General features: G+C 44.1%; 1 protein-coding gene across 19 annotated transcripts in view; it reads right to left on the reverse strand.

Moving 5' to 3' along the window:
- Positions 1 to 3,349: 3,349 nt before the first annotated feature.
- Positions 3,350 to 14,864, reverse strand: part of LOC147027556 (oxysterol-binding protein-related protein 6-like) — a 185,148-nt gene continuing 173,633 nt past the window's right edge. For 11 of the 19 annotated variants that reach the window (XM_085877054.1, XM_085877064.1, XM_085877058.1 and 8 more), the window contains 5 exons: positions 9,610 to 9,754; positions 9,359 to 9,503; positions 8,120 to 8,246; positions 7,818 to 7,931; positions 3,350 to 4,990 (listed from right to left, as the gene is read on the reverse strand). In XM_085877054.1, the coding sequence (XP_085733180.1) occupies positions 4,882 to 4,990; positions 7,818 to 7,931; positions 8,120 to 8,246; positions 9,359 to 9,503; positions 9,610 to 9,754 (640 nt within the window). In that variant the 3' untranslated portion in view covers positions 3,350 to 4,881. Of the gene's footprint in view, positions 4,991 to 7,817; positions 7,932 to 8,119; positions 8,247 to 9,298; positions 9,504 to 9,609; positions 9,755 to 14,864 lie in introns of those variants that run through there. The other 8 variants (XM_085877050.1, XM_085877059.1, XM_085877048.1 and 5 more) reach the window with 2 other exon arrangements.

Genomic DNA, 14,864 nt, shown 5'->3' on the forward strand with positions numbered 1-14,864 from the left:
CACTCAAACGCATCTTTTTCTGTTTGGTCCTCGTTCCAAACATTAAGCGCTTTTTCCATCCTTTCAATATGATGATCATGGGACTTGAATGAGACCTTTGCGGTTTGTGGAACGGGAACACTTCAGCGGATATTTGACTGACGTTTTCACACAGTCAATTCATTGATCCCGTAATGGCGGCCCACAGGTGCCGCACTTTCACTTCTTGCCGATGTATCGAATCGGTTGATTTCTTCGCACAATGTCATAACCTTTCTCTGCCTTTTGGCATGATTAATTTTATCCATTTTCTTACATTTGGGCACAATTATTAACTGTTGTGTGTCTACTGTCTACGAGAATCTTGTAGTTCCAATATTACACGCTCTCTGTTTGACAATTCCTGTTCAATGACTATTCATTCTTAAATTTAGCTTCGTTCCCATATGCTTGTCTGATTACTCCAATTAACGGTGTGCCAGAAACAAGAAAAGGCTCGTACATGAGAGGTAATCATACATGCGGACGCAAACAATGACTCATCTGAGCTCAAAAACCATGATTGGCCGAAATGAAACACCGCAATAACTGAATCAGAGCACAATCGGTTGCCCGCAATTAGTGGAAACCAGCGATATTTGAGGGTTTACTGTCGTTGCCATTTTTGAAGAAAATTTATTTTCTAAAAAATAGTAGTCGTAGTAGTAGTAGTAGAAATGTTCATACTTACTAACTGCTGCCCATATGTACTTTTATTTTCACCATTGCTCATGATGATGTAGCAGTGTTATTTTAATTTAAAATAAGATCTTTGCAACTGCACGCAGTTTTCCCAGTTAAGTAAAAACTTCTAAGGTGAAGTATTCCTTATTGCGGAATCTGTCTGATTATAAATGTTTTGGGGTTTTTTTTTGTTCCCTGCTCTGATGCATGATCTTTAATACCCCCATTAACCTTTCCTAACCCAAGCGTCTTACTTGCTAGTTGCAGTGTTTCCTTCCTCCTCTCTCTCTCCTCTTTGTTCATTCCTTTGATGTTTCTCCTCCTGTATATTCTACTGAGCTCTTCCAGTGAGCCGTGCTCCTGGGGGAAAAAAATATTAGAACAAAAATTATTTAGAAATAATAAATCCAACAAATCACCAAATTAATTCTGCCCTCATGCTTTCCTTCATAATTTCAATTGTTCTTATCATGATACTACTCGTAGTTACTTTCTTTCTTACCGACTCATCACTTCCTTTCCAACAAATTGCCAACTTATTCAAATAATCTTTTAAAAGTTATATTTTAGAATGCTTAATCTCCTTCCTTTACTGTCCCTTTGAAACACCTTGCACCCAGACAAGCTTCTTCCTCGTCCCTCTTTCTGTTCCCTTTCTGGTTCACTCACTAACCAGTGCCCCATGTGTTATCAAGATTATGTCGTGCTGCTTTCTTTCTTTTTAAACCACCCTTCACCCCTTGTATATGTGCTTTCTTATTCTTTTTTTTCCCATGTTCATTCATTCCCTTGCTCCTTGTCATAATGTGATCCCACTGGCTCCATTGTCAGTCTGTTGCATTTTCTTAAAATCCTCTGTCACCTCGCTCTTCCATGAGCCTCAATCTTGTATTTAAAACAGAAATGTGAATTGTTTGTATGGTTTCATGGATATGTAGTTGAGGGTGTACTCAACTTATTAAGAAACAAAATAATGTTTTTGATGGAGTTAATATTACAACCAAATCTCAACATTGAGATGTTTGTGACTGCATTAAAAAGTTTGATAAGACTTCATAATTTTTTGGGGGTTTTCTTTTACTTGTACCTTATTTTCTCTACAAATTGCTTTTGTGATTGACAAACATGATAGGGTGTTTTTTTTTCTTTCTTCTAACTCTGGTACATTTGTGCTGCAAGGGAGGGTTGGTCAGAAAAACCTTGACTTTACTTTTGTTTCCTTCTCCTTGCAACAAACAAAATTCATGATGTGAGATTATATATGCAGGGTGTTTCAAAAGAAGCAGTGCAGAATAAACTTCACATCTCTTGTGCATGAAGATAAGTCTTTCAGAGAAAAGTGTTTATTGGCAAATACAACAGACATATCAGAGGAAACAGACTAGAACTGCACTTGGTAGAGCGCATACCTCTACCAACTCAGCCTGCCATCCTTCCGAGGTTGGCAAAATGAGTACCAGCTTTCTGGGATAATTGAGCCATTCGAGTATCCTGCGTCAGAGTTGTGACCCGTCTTGGATTGTGCCCAATAGCCCAGGAGTCTGCTTCGGCAGCACCGACGCTCTGTACAGAGTATGGTCCCAATGGATTGGATTGGATACCTTCGCCAGGCTGAAGTTTTCATTTTGTATCTCACTGATAGGCTGGATCAAAATCTAATCGGCTTGTTTTTGTCACCAACTCAAGTTATCCACCAAGTTTTATCATAATCCATCCACAACTTTTTGAGATATCATGCTATATATTGTGTTCGGCCGTGGCTCTCAATGGTGCCGAATTACTTTAAAAAATTCTAGTATCTGGATTGTGGACTGTGTTTCAGCTCTCCTGTTTGAGGAATTTTTACAGCTAAAACAGATTCGCCAAAGCATCAGCACAAACAGTGACCAGACAAGTATCGCAAACCAACCGACTTACCATCTTAGCCCTTGGGCGTTGTGAGGATCGGTGTAGACGTGTGAACCCTGCCAGGCCGAAGGCCTGTCCCGATGCTCATGGGTGACATGAATGGCAGCAAGTTTATGAATTAGTGAGGAACCATGACAAAGGTGAGAAAACCGATTTGTTCAATAGCTTTCTGGTTTGTAAAATTGCACCTAGCCGATTATGTGGATGGTGGTTTGAAGTCCCAATGTTTTGATAATTTTTTTTGGTGAACCAATGAAACAGTGAAAGTCACATTCCCAAGGGTTATTAAAAAGTTGTGTGGTGGCTGGAACAATGAAAGCTTGGACTTATCTTGTTTTATAAACAGTTTGATTGTAGGAAATGTGTTTTTTCTTTTAATCCTTGCTCAAATGATTCCAGTTAATTGAAGTGACGAGGAGACCATATCCAACAGAGCAGATTAAAATGCGAGCACCAACATCCAAAATCCAAGAGTTATTTCAATATTTCACTCTTGTAAAGCACGAGCAGGGGTACCCGGCGTTGCAAAGATGGACCCACGGAACATCCTTACAATGTAAAATGTGACTTCAAGTCTTCAACTCTCCACACCCACCCCACCCCCTATAAACCCGAAGTCATCACCCCCAAGTCCTCAACCCCTGCCTCTAAACTCTGTTCCATTCTTTCTCCCTCCACCCCCCGCCCCTTTTTCCAACCCAAAATCTGTCCTCCCCTCCTCACCCTTCCCCCGCTCATAAAAGCAAATGGTCATTCCCACATCAAAACAGCGGAATATTTCATGCTTTTCCCTCCCATATCATGCTATCACCGACTTCACAGAAACCGATCGGAACAACTCCAACAAACCGCGATCGAAACACGCATGGCCTGTCATGGTTGTCTGTCGAACTCACAATCCCACGAGATATGAGGAAACCCCGTGTAATTTAATGGTTAATTGCAACTATCCAATGACCATGAGACCCGACACCAATTATCTTCTTCCTGATGCATATATACACATCGTTAAAAGCAAATAATGATGGTTTGACGAAGATCCGTTCGACTATCTCTGAGAAAATGGTGACACACAGACACATCTCTCTTATCATATGGAATAATGAACCATGAAACATGAGATGAATCGATTCTTCATGCTTTCATTGTAACAGGTGCTTTACAAACAGTCATATTAAAATATTAGTAAACGTTCAATGAGAATCGTTCACTGTGCAATAATTAATTCCATTTTCATATATTGTCATGCAACTCTTTCTTTTCACTACAGTACACAGCAGAACATGGCTTGGGATGCCGCATCATGCCCACGAGTACAAAGGAGTCGACATCAAGCAATTGTTCAAGTTATTTCTGCGGCGGTAGTTTTAACGGTTAATGTATTTGTGTTTCTTCGAAGGATATTTCTTTAGTTTAAATCAGTCAGATTTCTCTTCTCCCCAAAATAAACGACCTGACGGGGTCCTCGTGGGGTCGACGGCACTTTCCCACTGCAAAACTGTGCTTCTGCTTTTATAGGCCATATCATCTTTTGTGTGCAGCACATGCCTGTCATGTGGGGTAGCATCATTGACTGTGTGTGTGCCGCTGATGCAACACCCATTTGCTGGTTATGGCCGGAATTTGTAATTGGGCCAAGTTGCCGGCAATAGCTTGCCTATTCTCCTTGAAGAATACTGTCCACCAACTCTTTAGCGTACACCAACTAATGCCGACAGACAGGACGCTCAGTTTAACATCCATCCAAGGGAAAGCACACAGATTGATGAATCACCCTGCCTGTGAAACACCAGGATGACTATTTATAGCTGAGCTGGGATTCAAACTCAGGCGAGACAGCTTAGAAGCGAGTGTGCTTACCTCGAGGCCATCCTACCTGCTAGCCTATGGACCTTACGAAAAGGACTCTTGTTACTAAAAAAGATAAAATAATTATTGTTCATTTTGCTCGCTCACACCGCAGAAAGATGTCGATCTTCATATAAAAGTTACACATTGGAATAATTGTTGTTCCGCGCACACACAAGAACTCCATGCATCGTAATGTCGAATTCGGCACTCACACTTCACTCGAACGGTCAGTCAGTAGCTTCCCTTCGACTGCCAACTTGCTGGTGAACTGCAGGTTGTGCCATCATGCGGAAGTATATGTTGGCATTTTAGAGCTATTGATGGAACTTAATAGCCCTGTTGTGAAGTGATTTCTTTATTTATTTAGAATAAAGTGCTTTTTTTTTTACCATCAGAGGTACGTAAATGCAAGTTTCTGCTTCACCATAATGTTGGGTTTTCCATGTTGGAAAATCCTGGATTCTTCCTCAGCTCCCAATACGTGTTGTTTGTGACCCATTCTTCCTGTCCATCTGAACTTCTTGCTTTCCTGCCAAAAGATCAATGAGATGATAAAATACATTGTTGCTGGCGAATGCAAATTGGACACTTTCTTATTTTATTTCCAGAAGCCTTTTTTCTTTAGCTCATCTGGAACGTAGTTCCAGGGAACTTATTATTTTTCCGGTCGAGGCTCGTGGAACATAGAAGAGATCAGGACGTAACGGAACAAAATGAACAGCAGAAGGAGAGGGAGAAAACGCATAACATCCAGGTTGAAGAACAAAATAGAGAAAGACTTTGAAGATGAGAGATGTGAGGGAAAACGAGTACTAGGGGAGGGCTCAGGGGGGTGGACAAGATGGATACAGAAGCACAAACTCAGGAAGGAATGCTGGAAAGAGATAGGCTTGTGGAGCGTTAACAGGAGTAGAAAAGATCATGGTTTTAGATGGGGGATGATCTGAGATAGTGGTGAACAACTGTCTTCAAAACCTGGAGGGAAGAATGACATTGAAATGAATGTGGAAGCTGATTCCACAGGTGGGAGAAAAGGGGAACAAATTGATTGGAGGTGAGCAGTGGTTCTAAATTTTTTGAGTTTCACCAGAAGGGGATTGTTGGCAAAACTTCTGTGCCCTGCAGAGACCTGGGGGAAGAGCACAGAAAGAGCAGACGATGTAAGACCAGAATGAAGGACAGTTACCACCAACCTACCTGTGATGAAAAGTGATTGGCCCATTGACTCAGCTTCATCATGGGAAATTGCAATAATCTTGAAAGCTAAGTTAGATGGAAGGCAGGGTTGCCAATCCAAAGGGGAGAGCAATACTCCTTTTAGGTGGATAAGAGTTCAGGTGTGCTAAAGGCCCTGTCACACCTTGACGTTTTAGCCAGCGTATGGCAAGGTATCAAAATGTATGCAAAAAGCTGGTGTACGCTGAACTATTGATGTTTTTTTCCAGTTTTGGACGTATTCATAACGAGTTGGACGTATGCATAACGTGTTAGTAACGTACACAGAACGTTTCAATAACATATAGATAACTTATACCAACGAATGCTGAGCGTGTTGTCGGCGTTCACAACCTATGCCCAATGATAGACTAACTTATGCATAGCACGGCAGCGTATCGCCGACGATCACGTGTCGTAGCCTATTAAAAGGCTGCGGCTCGACGATTCAAATCATAACCGCACTAGACATCGAAGTGTCAAGCCGCTGTCACACCTTGACGTTTTAGCCAGCGTATGCCGACATATGAAAAATTGGCCGAATACGCTATGGGTAAGTTTTTATACGTTAAGAGCACGCTGAAGCACGCTGGCATACGTCGTAGTACGCCGAGCACGTCGACAAATTTTCAGCATGTTGAAAAATTTGACACATCCAGCGTATGACGCACACGTTCCGCATACGCTGGCATAAGTTGTAGGCACGTTACGCGATCGTTGACACACGTTACTTGTAAGTTACTCATAAGTCGAAACACGTCGAGGTAATGTTTAGCGTACCCGAAACTTAATTTTTAACCTCGGAGTAACGTGCTTTGAACCTATGTGTAACGTATCTCCAACGCACATTGATGTGTGTAGACGTATTTGATTGACGTCTTCCGGACGACCACAGAACTTACTGAACGTGTTTCTAACTTACAGCTACCGTATAATGGCGTATTGGCAGCGTTTAGGGGAATTGGTATATAAAAATGGGGTTCACAGGAGGAACCGTCAGTGTTCCAGACTCCGTTTTCTTTTTTTGTTTTTTTTTGTTTTTCTTTGGCGTGACGGTGATGTTGACACTCCGATTTCTAGTGCGGTTATGAATTGAATCGTTGAGCGGCAGCCTATTAATTATATTATATTATAACCGCACTAGAAATCGAAGTGTCAACATCACCGTCACACCGAAGAAAAGAACAAAAAAAAAAAACTATGGAGTTTGGAACACTGACGCTAACCATTACCTCGACGTGTTTCGACTATGAGTAACTTACAAGTAACGCGTGTCGACGTGTGTCAACGATCACGTAGCGTGCCTATAACTTATGGCCAGCGTTATGCGGAACGTGTGAGTCATACGCTGGCATACGTCGAAAAATTTCAAGCATGGAAAATTTGTCTAACAGCTCGGCGTACTACGACGAAGTATGCCAGCGTGCTCTTAACGTATACAAAACTTACCTATACGTATTCGACGTGTGCCAGCGTTTTAGACAAATTTTTCATACGTCGGGATACGCTGGCTAAATCGTCAAGGTGTGACAAGGCCTAAAGGAAGGACCTTTTACAACGGAGAATGTCTAGTCTGGCTTCGGAGGTCAATTTAGAGGTGTGGTTTGACCAAGAATGATCATGACTGATAGTGAGGCCCAAAAGTTTGAATGACAACTTATTTAAAAAGGATAGTTGAGAAAGTAGATGGGAGGGTGTACCAGACATTCCTTTCAGAGAGAAAAATGAGTGTGTGGGATTTCTCAGGATTAAAAGTCAGGCCTACTTTTTATCAGTGTATTAAATCAGCAGGACGTTGATCGAGCTGGTACGCCAACCGTCGTGGAAAGCAAGCAGATTGACATTTCGGGCATCCCTATTTTGCTCCGACCAAGGGTTAATACCTGAACCGTCAGCTTCTCCTCGCTTCCCACAGCAGTTGGTACACCTCAATCAATGAACGTCCTGTCAATTTCTTTCAATTTTACTACATGTCCGCCGATGTAGATTGAGATGAGCCTTCACCAGGAAAAGCCAGTTCTTCATTCTACTTCTATCAGCATTGTCAAGTGGTCCATTTAACATTCAAAACAATTATTGCTTCATTATTTCAACATTCAGATATTTGTCATAAAAGTTGGGGCACATTAAAATTATCTTACCTGAAGAATCGAGGCTGATACGTTCCTTCCATATTTTTCCAGCGCTGTCGCTGCATCTCTTCAAGATGCTGCTTTGCCCTTGAAGCCATTTCTAGATTACCTTCTTCCAGAAATCTGCACGAAAAAGGATAATGAAACCCAGTCAGTTATCCCTTAAACCAGGTGTTTTACCTGTAGCCATATCCATCATTAAATTCGGGGATATATTGTCCAATTCATGATGTTTCTCGGAACAGGTCATGTCTGGTGTAATCTCTCACCCTTTCCATATGATGATCATGCACAGAGTTCCATAATCTTACCTCTGATCTGGACGGAAGCGTGTGTCTGTCGGAGGCAGGAAGGGCCTCAAGTTTGGGTCAAGCTCATTGAGCTCGATGGCAAAATGTGTGAAGCCGTAATACAACTCTTGATTCGCTGGCAAAGCACCTGGAAAGGAGGAAAGTGAGCTGCTCACTTTGGTTCAGGATATGTTGAAACATATGAGTGGCAGGATTGTTTACCCAGCTAGCGTTTCTAACGGTATATTGTGTACTAAAATGCCTCAGATCATGGCTTCGTGCAATCTGTACATCCCCAGCCCCTCAGATGATTACACATCACCTCAAGATTCTAACAAGATAAACAACAAGCACCTCAACCTGATGCCATGGAAAGCAAGGCCCTCAACATCATTGGGATCTCCTGTGACAAAGCCGAGTGTCTAGGCCTGTTAGTCTTGCGTCTCAGACGGATTGATGGCCTCTCTCTATTCTACCAGCTCCTTTTTGGTCTTGCACCATCTTTCCTCTCTTGACTCTGTCCGTCCCAGGTGCACACGGTCTGCCAGTAACCATCTTCTTGTTAAACTCCCAAAATCCAGGCTCACCGCTCACCTCCACTCGTTTGTTTCTCTGTTCACTCACCTGTAGAAGCAACTTCCCGTCTGTTCAGTCCCATTCTTCCCTCCATGGCTTCAAGACATCTGTTCACCACAACCTCAGGTCACCCCCCTCCTCCCCTCTCCCCCTCCGCATCAATACTCATGATCTCTTTCATCCTAAATGACACTTCTTCCACCACTTTTTTCCAGGTTATTGTTATCCCCCCACCACCACCACCACTCCCTCGCCCCTTTTCATTTGTTAGCTGTCCATTGGTTTGTTCCTTTTTCTGTTGAATCCCCACTTTTCCCTTCCTCTTCTTACTGTGTTTCATTCAGCTTGTGTGCAGCTTGTTCACCCCATCTATGTCCTTCCCACCCCACCCCTCCCTCCTCTTGATCTCACTCTCCTACTATGCTGTTGGTGTTTCCCCCTTTCCATTTTGCTCCCTTCCATTCTGCTCCAGCTCTTCCACGAGCCTCGATCATGTACGCAACAAAAGAAGCACATCAACAAAGGGAGCCAAGTCACATTATGTACAATCTACCAAGAGCAAGGTCGTGGTTCAGTGTGATCTAATATACTCATATATCACACCTAACCAATGTTTAAAATGACCTGTAGGTTTATAACCTGACACTTGATGCACAATTCAGGTTATAGCACTTTGGGCTTGACCTGGCCTCCATATGCACTTTGCAGAACGCTGTGCACCGCTGTACAGTCCTTCACTCCACTTCCCAAAAAGACGCTGCACCACATGACCACTGGCGTCAATCAAAGAGCCCTGCACCTCATTAGCACTGGAGCTCCAGTAGTTTCCCTGGTGAACAAAAGGAGAGTCTCTTGAATGTCTGCCCTGTCAAAAGAGGAAATACAATACTCATGATTGATGCATCTATAGCACAATTTGTGCATTACTGCAGCACCTTGAGTAAAGACAGCTTGCAGCGGAAGGAATCATCAGCTCTATTGCGGATGTTTATTTCACCGTAGTGCTCAACCCAGCGCTGACCCACCAGTACATTATGTACACATGAGGTGACCTTGTTCCATTCGTATTGGTCCTCATACCTGGAAGCATACATCATGAGAGCATCAGTCCATTATTGTTTTATTTCTTTTTCGACACAGATATCCAGGTTTATGGAAGGATTGTAGAAAATTAATGTAATGGCAATGAAAATATTGGGAACAGGTGGGATATGGAAGATCACAAACAAAGTCACCAGTATTAGTAACTCTCGTGAAATCTGAGATGGTCACCAGGATTAGCAAAAGTTCCTATGACTTTGCTGACGGGTTTAATCAAACGACGGTATGTTGTAATTCACAAACATTCTGCTCTATTCACCCTATAATTTACCTGAGGTCATATTCCATCTGCTTGGAAGTCTGCTGACATTACCTTCATCAACCATCCTTGGTTTGAACCTCCGCTTAAAGTGAGTGAAATGAAACATTTTGAAAATTTCGAATTATTCTCACTCAGATTTCACCGTTACCATAATGCATATTTATATCAAATTGTTTAAACCTTCTTTATATAAGAAGATGATTTGTAATACTGGATACCAGCAGGTGATCTGATGAGATACACATTTACATAGAGAGAATTGGGGTCTTTCCCCCCTTCACCTTGAACCCCCTCCCCCACATATGCTACACCAACAGAAACCATACTTGAGGTACTCTTCGGCAACATGCAAAATTTGGGAAAGTAGTTTTTTTAGTTTTTGATATATATATATATATATATATATATATATATATATATATATATATATATATATATATATATATATATATATGATCTTATTGTACGTATGAATGGTAGACATGAGGCAGGGAGCCAACATCTTAATGGATGAGTAAGAGCAAGATGGAAAGATTGAAGATGAGAAGTGAAACAGGAGAGTGGAGGGAAACCTGAAATGCTGCAAATGTCAAACAACCATAAAATGCAACTCCCCTCTTTGTAGGCCTGACAATGCATCAAACAAATGTACACAGGCCCAACACCAAGGTATTGGCCCTGACTATCGCTGCAACTCCAGAGTTGGATTCCCTTCTCATGGAGATGTACGAGTAGCAAGTTCAACATTTGAATCTCCCCAACAATGTGGAAAACTTCACAGGTGTGTCGAGGACAAGTCAGATTGGCTAAATTATATCCAAAAATCAGTTTAATTGCAGAAGGTATTATCAATAACGCTGTAAAACATTTGAAAAACAATGAATAGTTCACGTATGCTCAACTCAGATGCCAGAAGAATCGCTGCTCCAGATAAATTCACAGCTCAAATTTAACCATACACACAGCTGCTTTCACAAGAGCTGAATTACTCTCAAAAGTAGGCTACCTTGTATGGTGAAGGGGCAGTTACTTGTGAGTGGAAGGGTGGGGGGGGGGAGATTGGGGGGCAAGGCCTCTGAATCTATGAGGTCTTAAATATTTAAATATGCCCAAGATGGCTCATATAGCATGTTAAGCTCACATTGTGTATGAACAAGACAGCTGCCTCTTTCCTAACTGTGCCACCAACGACTGACACATTCTCTTCAATCTCATTCTTCCCTTCAGGTCTTCAAGACCGCTATTTCCCACCATCTCAGATCGTTTCCATCCAAAACCATGATCTTTTCCTTTTTTTTTTTTTTTGTATACCTTGGTCGAGGCTCGTATGAGAGCTAACACACAACTCACAGCAAGGAGGCATGAGACAAGAGGGGCGGGAGTGGAAGGGACAAAACAGTGGGGAACAGACACATTAGGTGAACTGTGGAAGGGAGAGGGATGGGGATGGGACGGGGAACATGGCGAAGAGAAGATGGACATTTCAGGGACTTTCAGGAAGGAAAGCAGGAGAAATGAAGGAAGTGGGCTTGGGTGGATTATCGGGGGTAGAAAAGATCGAGGATTTGGATGGGGGAAGATAAGAGGTGGTGGTGAACAGCTGTTTTGAAAGCCTGGAGGGAAGAATGGGAAAGAATAGAGTGAGGAAGTTTATTCCAAAGGCGGGAAAAAAGAGGAATGAAAGAGTGAAGATGAGCAGTGATTCGTGATTTTGGTAGTTTTACCAGAAGGGGGTTGTTGGCGGACCTTGAGCGCCCTGTGGAAATGTGGTGGGGACAAATCGCAGAGAGAGCAGGGGGGGCAAGGCTGGAGAGGAGTCGGTAGAAGACAGAAAGACCACCGACCAACCTGCGGTGATTGAGTGAGAGGCCCAAAGACTCAGCTTCGTTGCGGGAGATGCCGATGATCTTAAATGCCCTGGTTTTGACAGCGTGAAGCCGAGAAAGGTGGGAGGCAGGAGCACCAGCCCAGAGGGGAGAGCAGTACTCCATCAGGCTACAGACAAAAGCTTTGTAAGTGGTCAGGAGCTCAAGAGGGCCGAGGAAGGACTTAGCACGACGGAGGATTCCCAGTCGGCGACTGGCTTTTGAGGCGAGGTTGGAAATGTGACTTTCCCAGGAAAGGTCATGGCAGATAGTGAGACCTAGAAGCTTGAAAGAAAAGACTTCTTCCAGAGGATTGTTGAGAAAGTGGATGGGGGGGTTTTGTAAACGGTCCTTTCGAAGAGACATAGTGAGAGTGTGAGATTTGTCTGGATTGAAAGACATGTTCCACGTGTTGGACCAGTTTGTGATTTTATCCAGATCTGCAGTGAGCGAAGAAGCTGCTGCTTGCCGGTCTGAGGGATGACAGATGGTACGGCAGAGGGTGGAGTCGTCGGCAAAGAGAAATAGAGGATTTTCCAGAGAGTCCGAGAGATCATTGATGAAAACCAGAAAAAGAACAGGGCCCAGAACGCTACCTTGAGGAACTCCAGCCTGCACAGGAAGAGGGGATGAAAGAACTCCATTTAGGGCCACACGTTGACTGCGACAGGAGAGGAAGTCTGCGAGCCATGAGTGGAGATGGCCTTGAATACCATGGGAAGAGAGTTTGGTGAGTAGTGCAGGGTGCCAGACTGTGTCAAAAGCACGTGATATGTCCAGGGATACGGCTCGGATTTCCTGTCTGGCATTGAGGACCTCCATCCATTGATGGGAGAGCAGAAGCAGCATATCCAGGGTAGAGTGACCTGGTCTGAAACCAAATTGATGATTGGAAATCAAGCCATTGGAGAAGAGGAAGGATTTCATATCTGAGGCGATGATGGATTCCATCACATTGCTGATGATTGGGAGAAGGCTGATTGGTCTGTAGTTCTAGGGATCTGTTTTTGCACCTTTTTTATGCAGGGCAGTGATGTTAGCAGATTTCCAAGCAGATGGCAGATGACCTTGGGCAAATGAGAGGGTGAATAGAACAGAGAGAGGGTGAGCAAGAGCAGAAGAGCAGACTTTGAGGACACGTGGGCTGATGCCGTCTGGACCGGTTGCAGAATCTGACTCGAGGTTTGAAAGCAAGCTCTCCACCTTGTCAGGAGAAAAGGATACAGAGTCCAGGGACAGTTGGGTGCGACTGGGTAAAGTGGGTAGAGATAGAGATGGGTTCAGGACACAAGATTTAGCTGCAAACACCGAGTTTAGACATTCAGCTTTATCACGTGTGGAATCAGCAGTGCGGCCATTTGAGGTAAGGGAGGGGATGGAGGGGGAACATACACCAGAAACAGATTTGATTAAACGCCACCAGGATTTTGAGGAGGGAGAGAGGTTTGAGAGTTCAGACTTGAGATGAGAAAGATGTTGTTTTCTGGCTCTCCTAAGGGTAGATACACACTTGTTCCGAGCTTTGTGGAAAGAACTGAGATTGCCCTCAGTTGGGTTTGCTTTCCATGAGGCAAAGGCAAGTTGTTTCAGGACAACTGCCTCGCCACAAGCTTCAGTAAACCAAGGGCGGGAGGAAGGGTAAGACAACTGAACACGAGAGGGGATAAATCTGTGCATGAGGGAGAGCAAGTTTCTTTGAAAGAATTCCCAGGATGAGTTGATGTTTGAGAAAGTAGTGATAGGAGACCAGTCTGTAAGTTTGATGGCTGCTCGGAGACCCTGCCAGTCGGCTTGAGTGAAATGCCAGACTCGACGGCGGTGAGGTGGTTCTCTGATAACAGCCAGAGAGATGTCCACTTTGACAAGGACGTGGTCAGAAGAACCAATTGGAGCGAAGGAAGAGCAGCAGATATTGTCAGGGAAATTTGTCAAAATCAGATCCAGAAGAGATGGAGTACCATTGGTTGAGATCCGGGTCGGGAAGTTGACCGATTGAGTCAGTCCCAATGAGCCGCAGAAAGCTTTTGCTGAGGTGCCATGGCAGGTGAGAGAGGTACCCACACCTAGCCAACTGGCGTGATGACAATTGAAGTCACCACATAAGAGGAAGAGAGAGTTTGGATGAGAAGATAGAAGATGGTCCATGTTTTCGGATAGTGAGGTGTAGATGGAGTCATCCCTGTTCGGTGGACGGTACAGTACACATATAAACATGAGGTGGGAGTGGAGGGGAAGCCGAAGCCAGAGGTATTCCTGGGGGTGTGGGGGAGTGAGAGCAGTGCATGGAGAGTGAGGAATAGAGTCTGATGAAGAGAGCAACACCTCCACCAGGACGAGGCTCAGGTCTGTCATACCGTAAGAGGGAGTAGCCAGGGAGAGATACTTGGGAGTCAGACACGTCTTGGGAGAGGAAAGTTTCTGTTAGGCAGATAATGTCTGGTTTGTCAGTGGCAACCTGCATGGAAAGATCTGAAAGGTTTGAGCGAAGGCCCCGGATATTTGAGGTCCACACTTTTAATGAAGAGGAAGGGGAGGAGGCTTTGGGTGCAGGAGGTGGAGGGGGAGGGGGAGAGTAGGACAAGGGACGAGGGGGGCAGGTAAGGAGGGTTGCTGAAGGAGTGTGGGGTATTGCAGAACAGCGAGGGGAGGGGGCCGAATGAGGAGGAGAAAAGGCTCTGTGGTGCTGGGGGAGAGAGGGGGACAAGAGACAAGGAAGAAGGCAGTTGAGGATTTGAGGAGGTGGAGTGAAGAGATGGAGGTGAGAGGGCAGTGGAGGGAGGCAGGTTGGTGGATGAGAGGGGGGGCAACTTTGAAAAGGAAGAGTGAGGGGGATGAAAGCTGGGAGAAAGGTGAGGGGGGAATTTTTGAGAGAGGTGAGAGGGAGGCTTGGAGGGAGAAGAGTGGGATGGTTGCTTTGAGAGTGAGAGTGAGGGGTGAGGGGGGTGAGTTGGCACTGAAGTTG

The sequence above is a fragment of the Eptatretus burgeri genome, chromosome 4, assembly GCF_056783735.1.
Source record: "Eptatretus burgeri isolate ZD-2024b chromosome 4, Ebu_testis_v1, whole genome shotgun sequence".
NCBI classification, from domain to species: domain Eukaryota; kingdom Metazoa; phylum Chordata; class Myxini; order Myxiniformes; family Myxinidae; genus Eptatretus; species Eptatretus burgeri.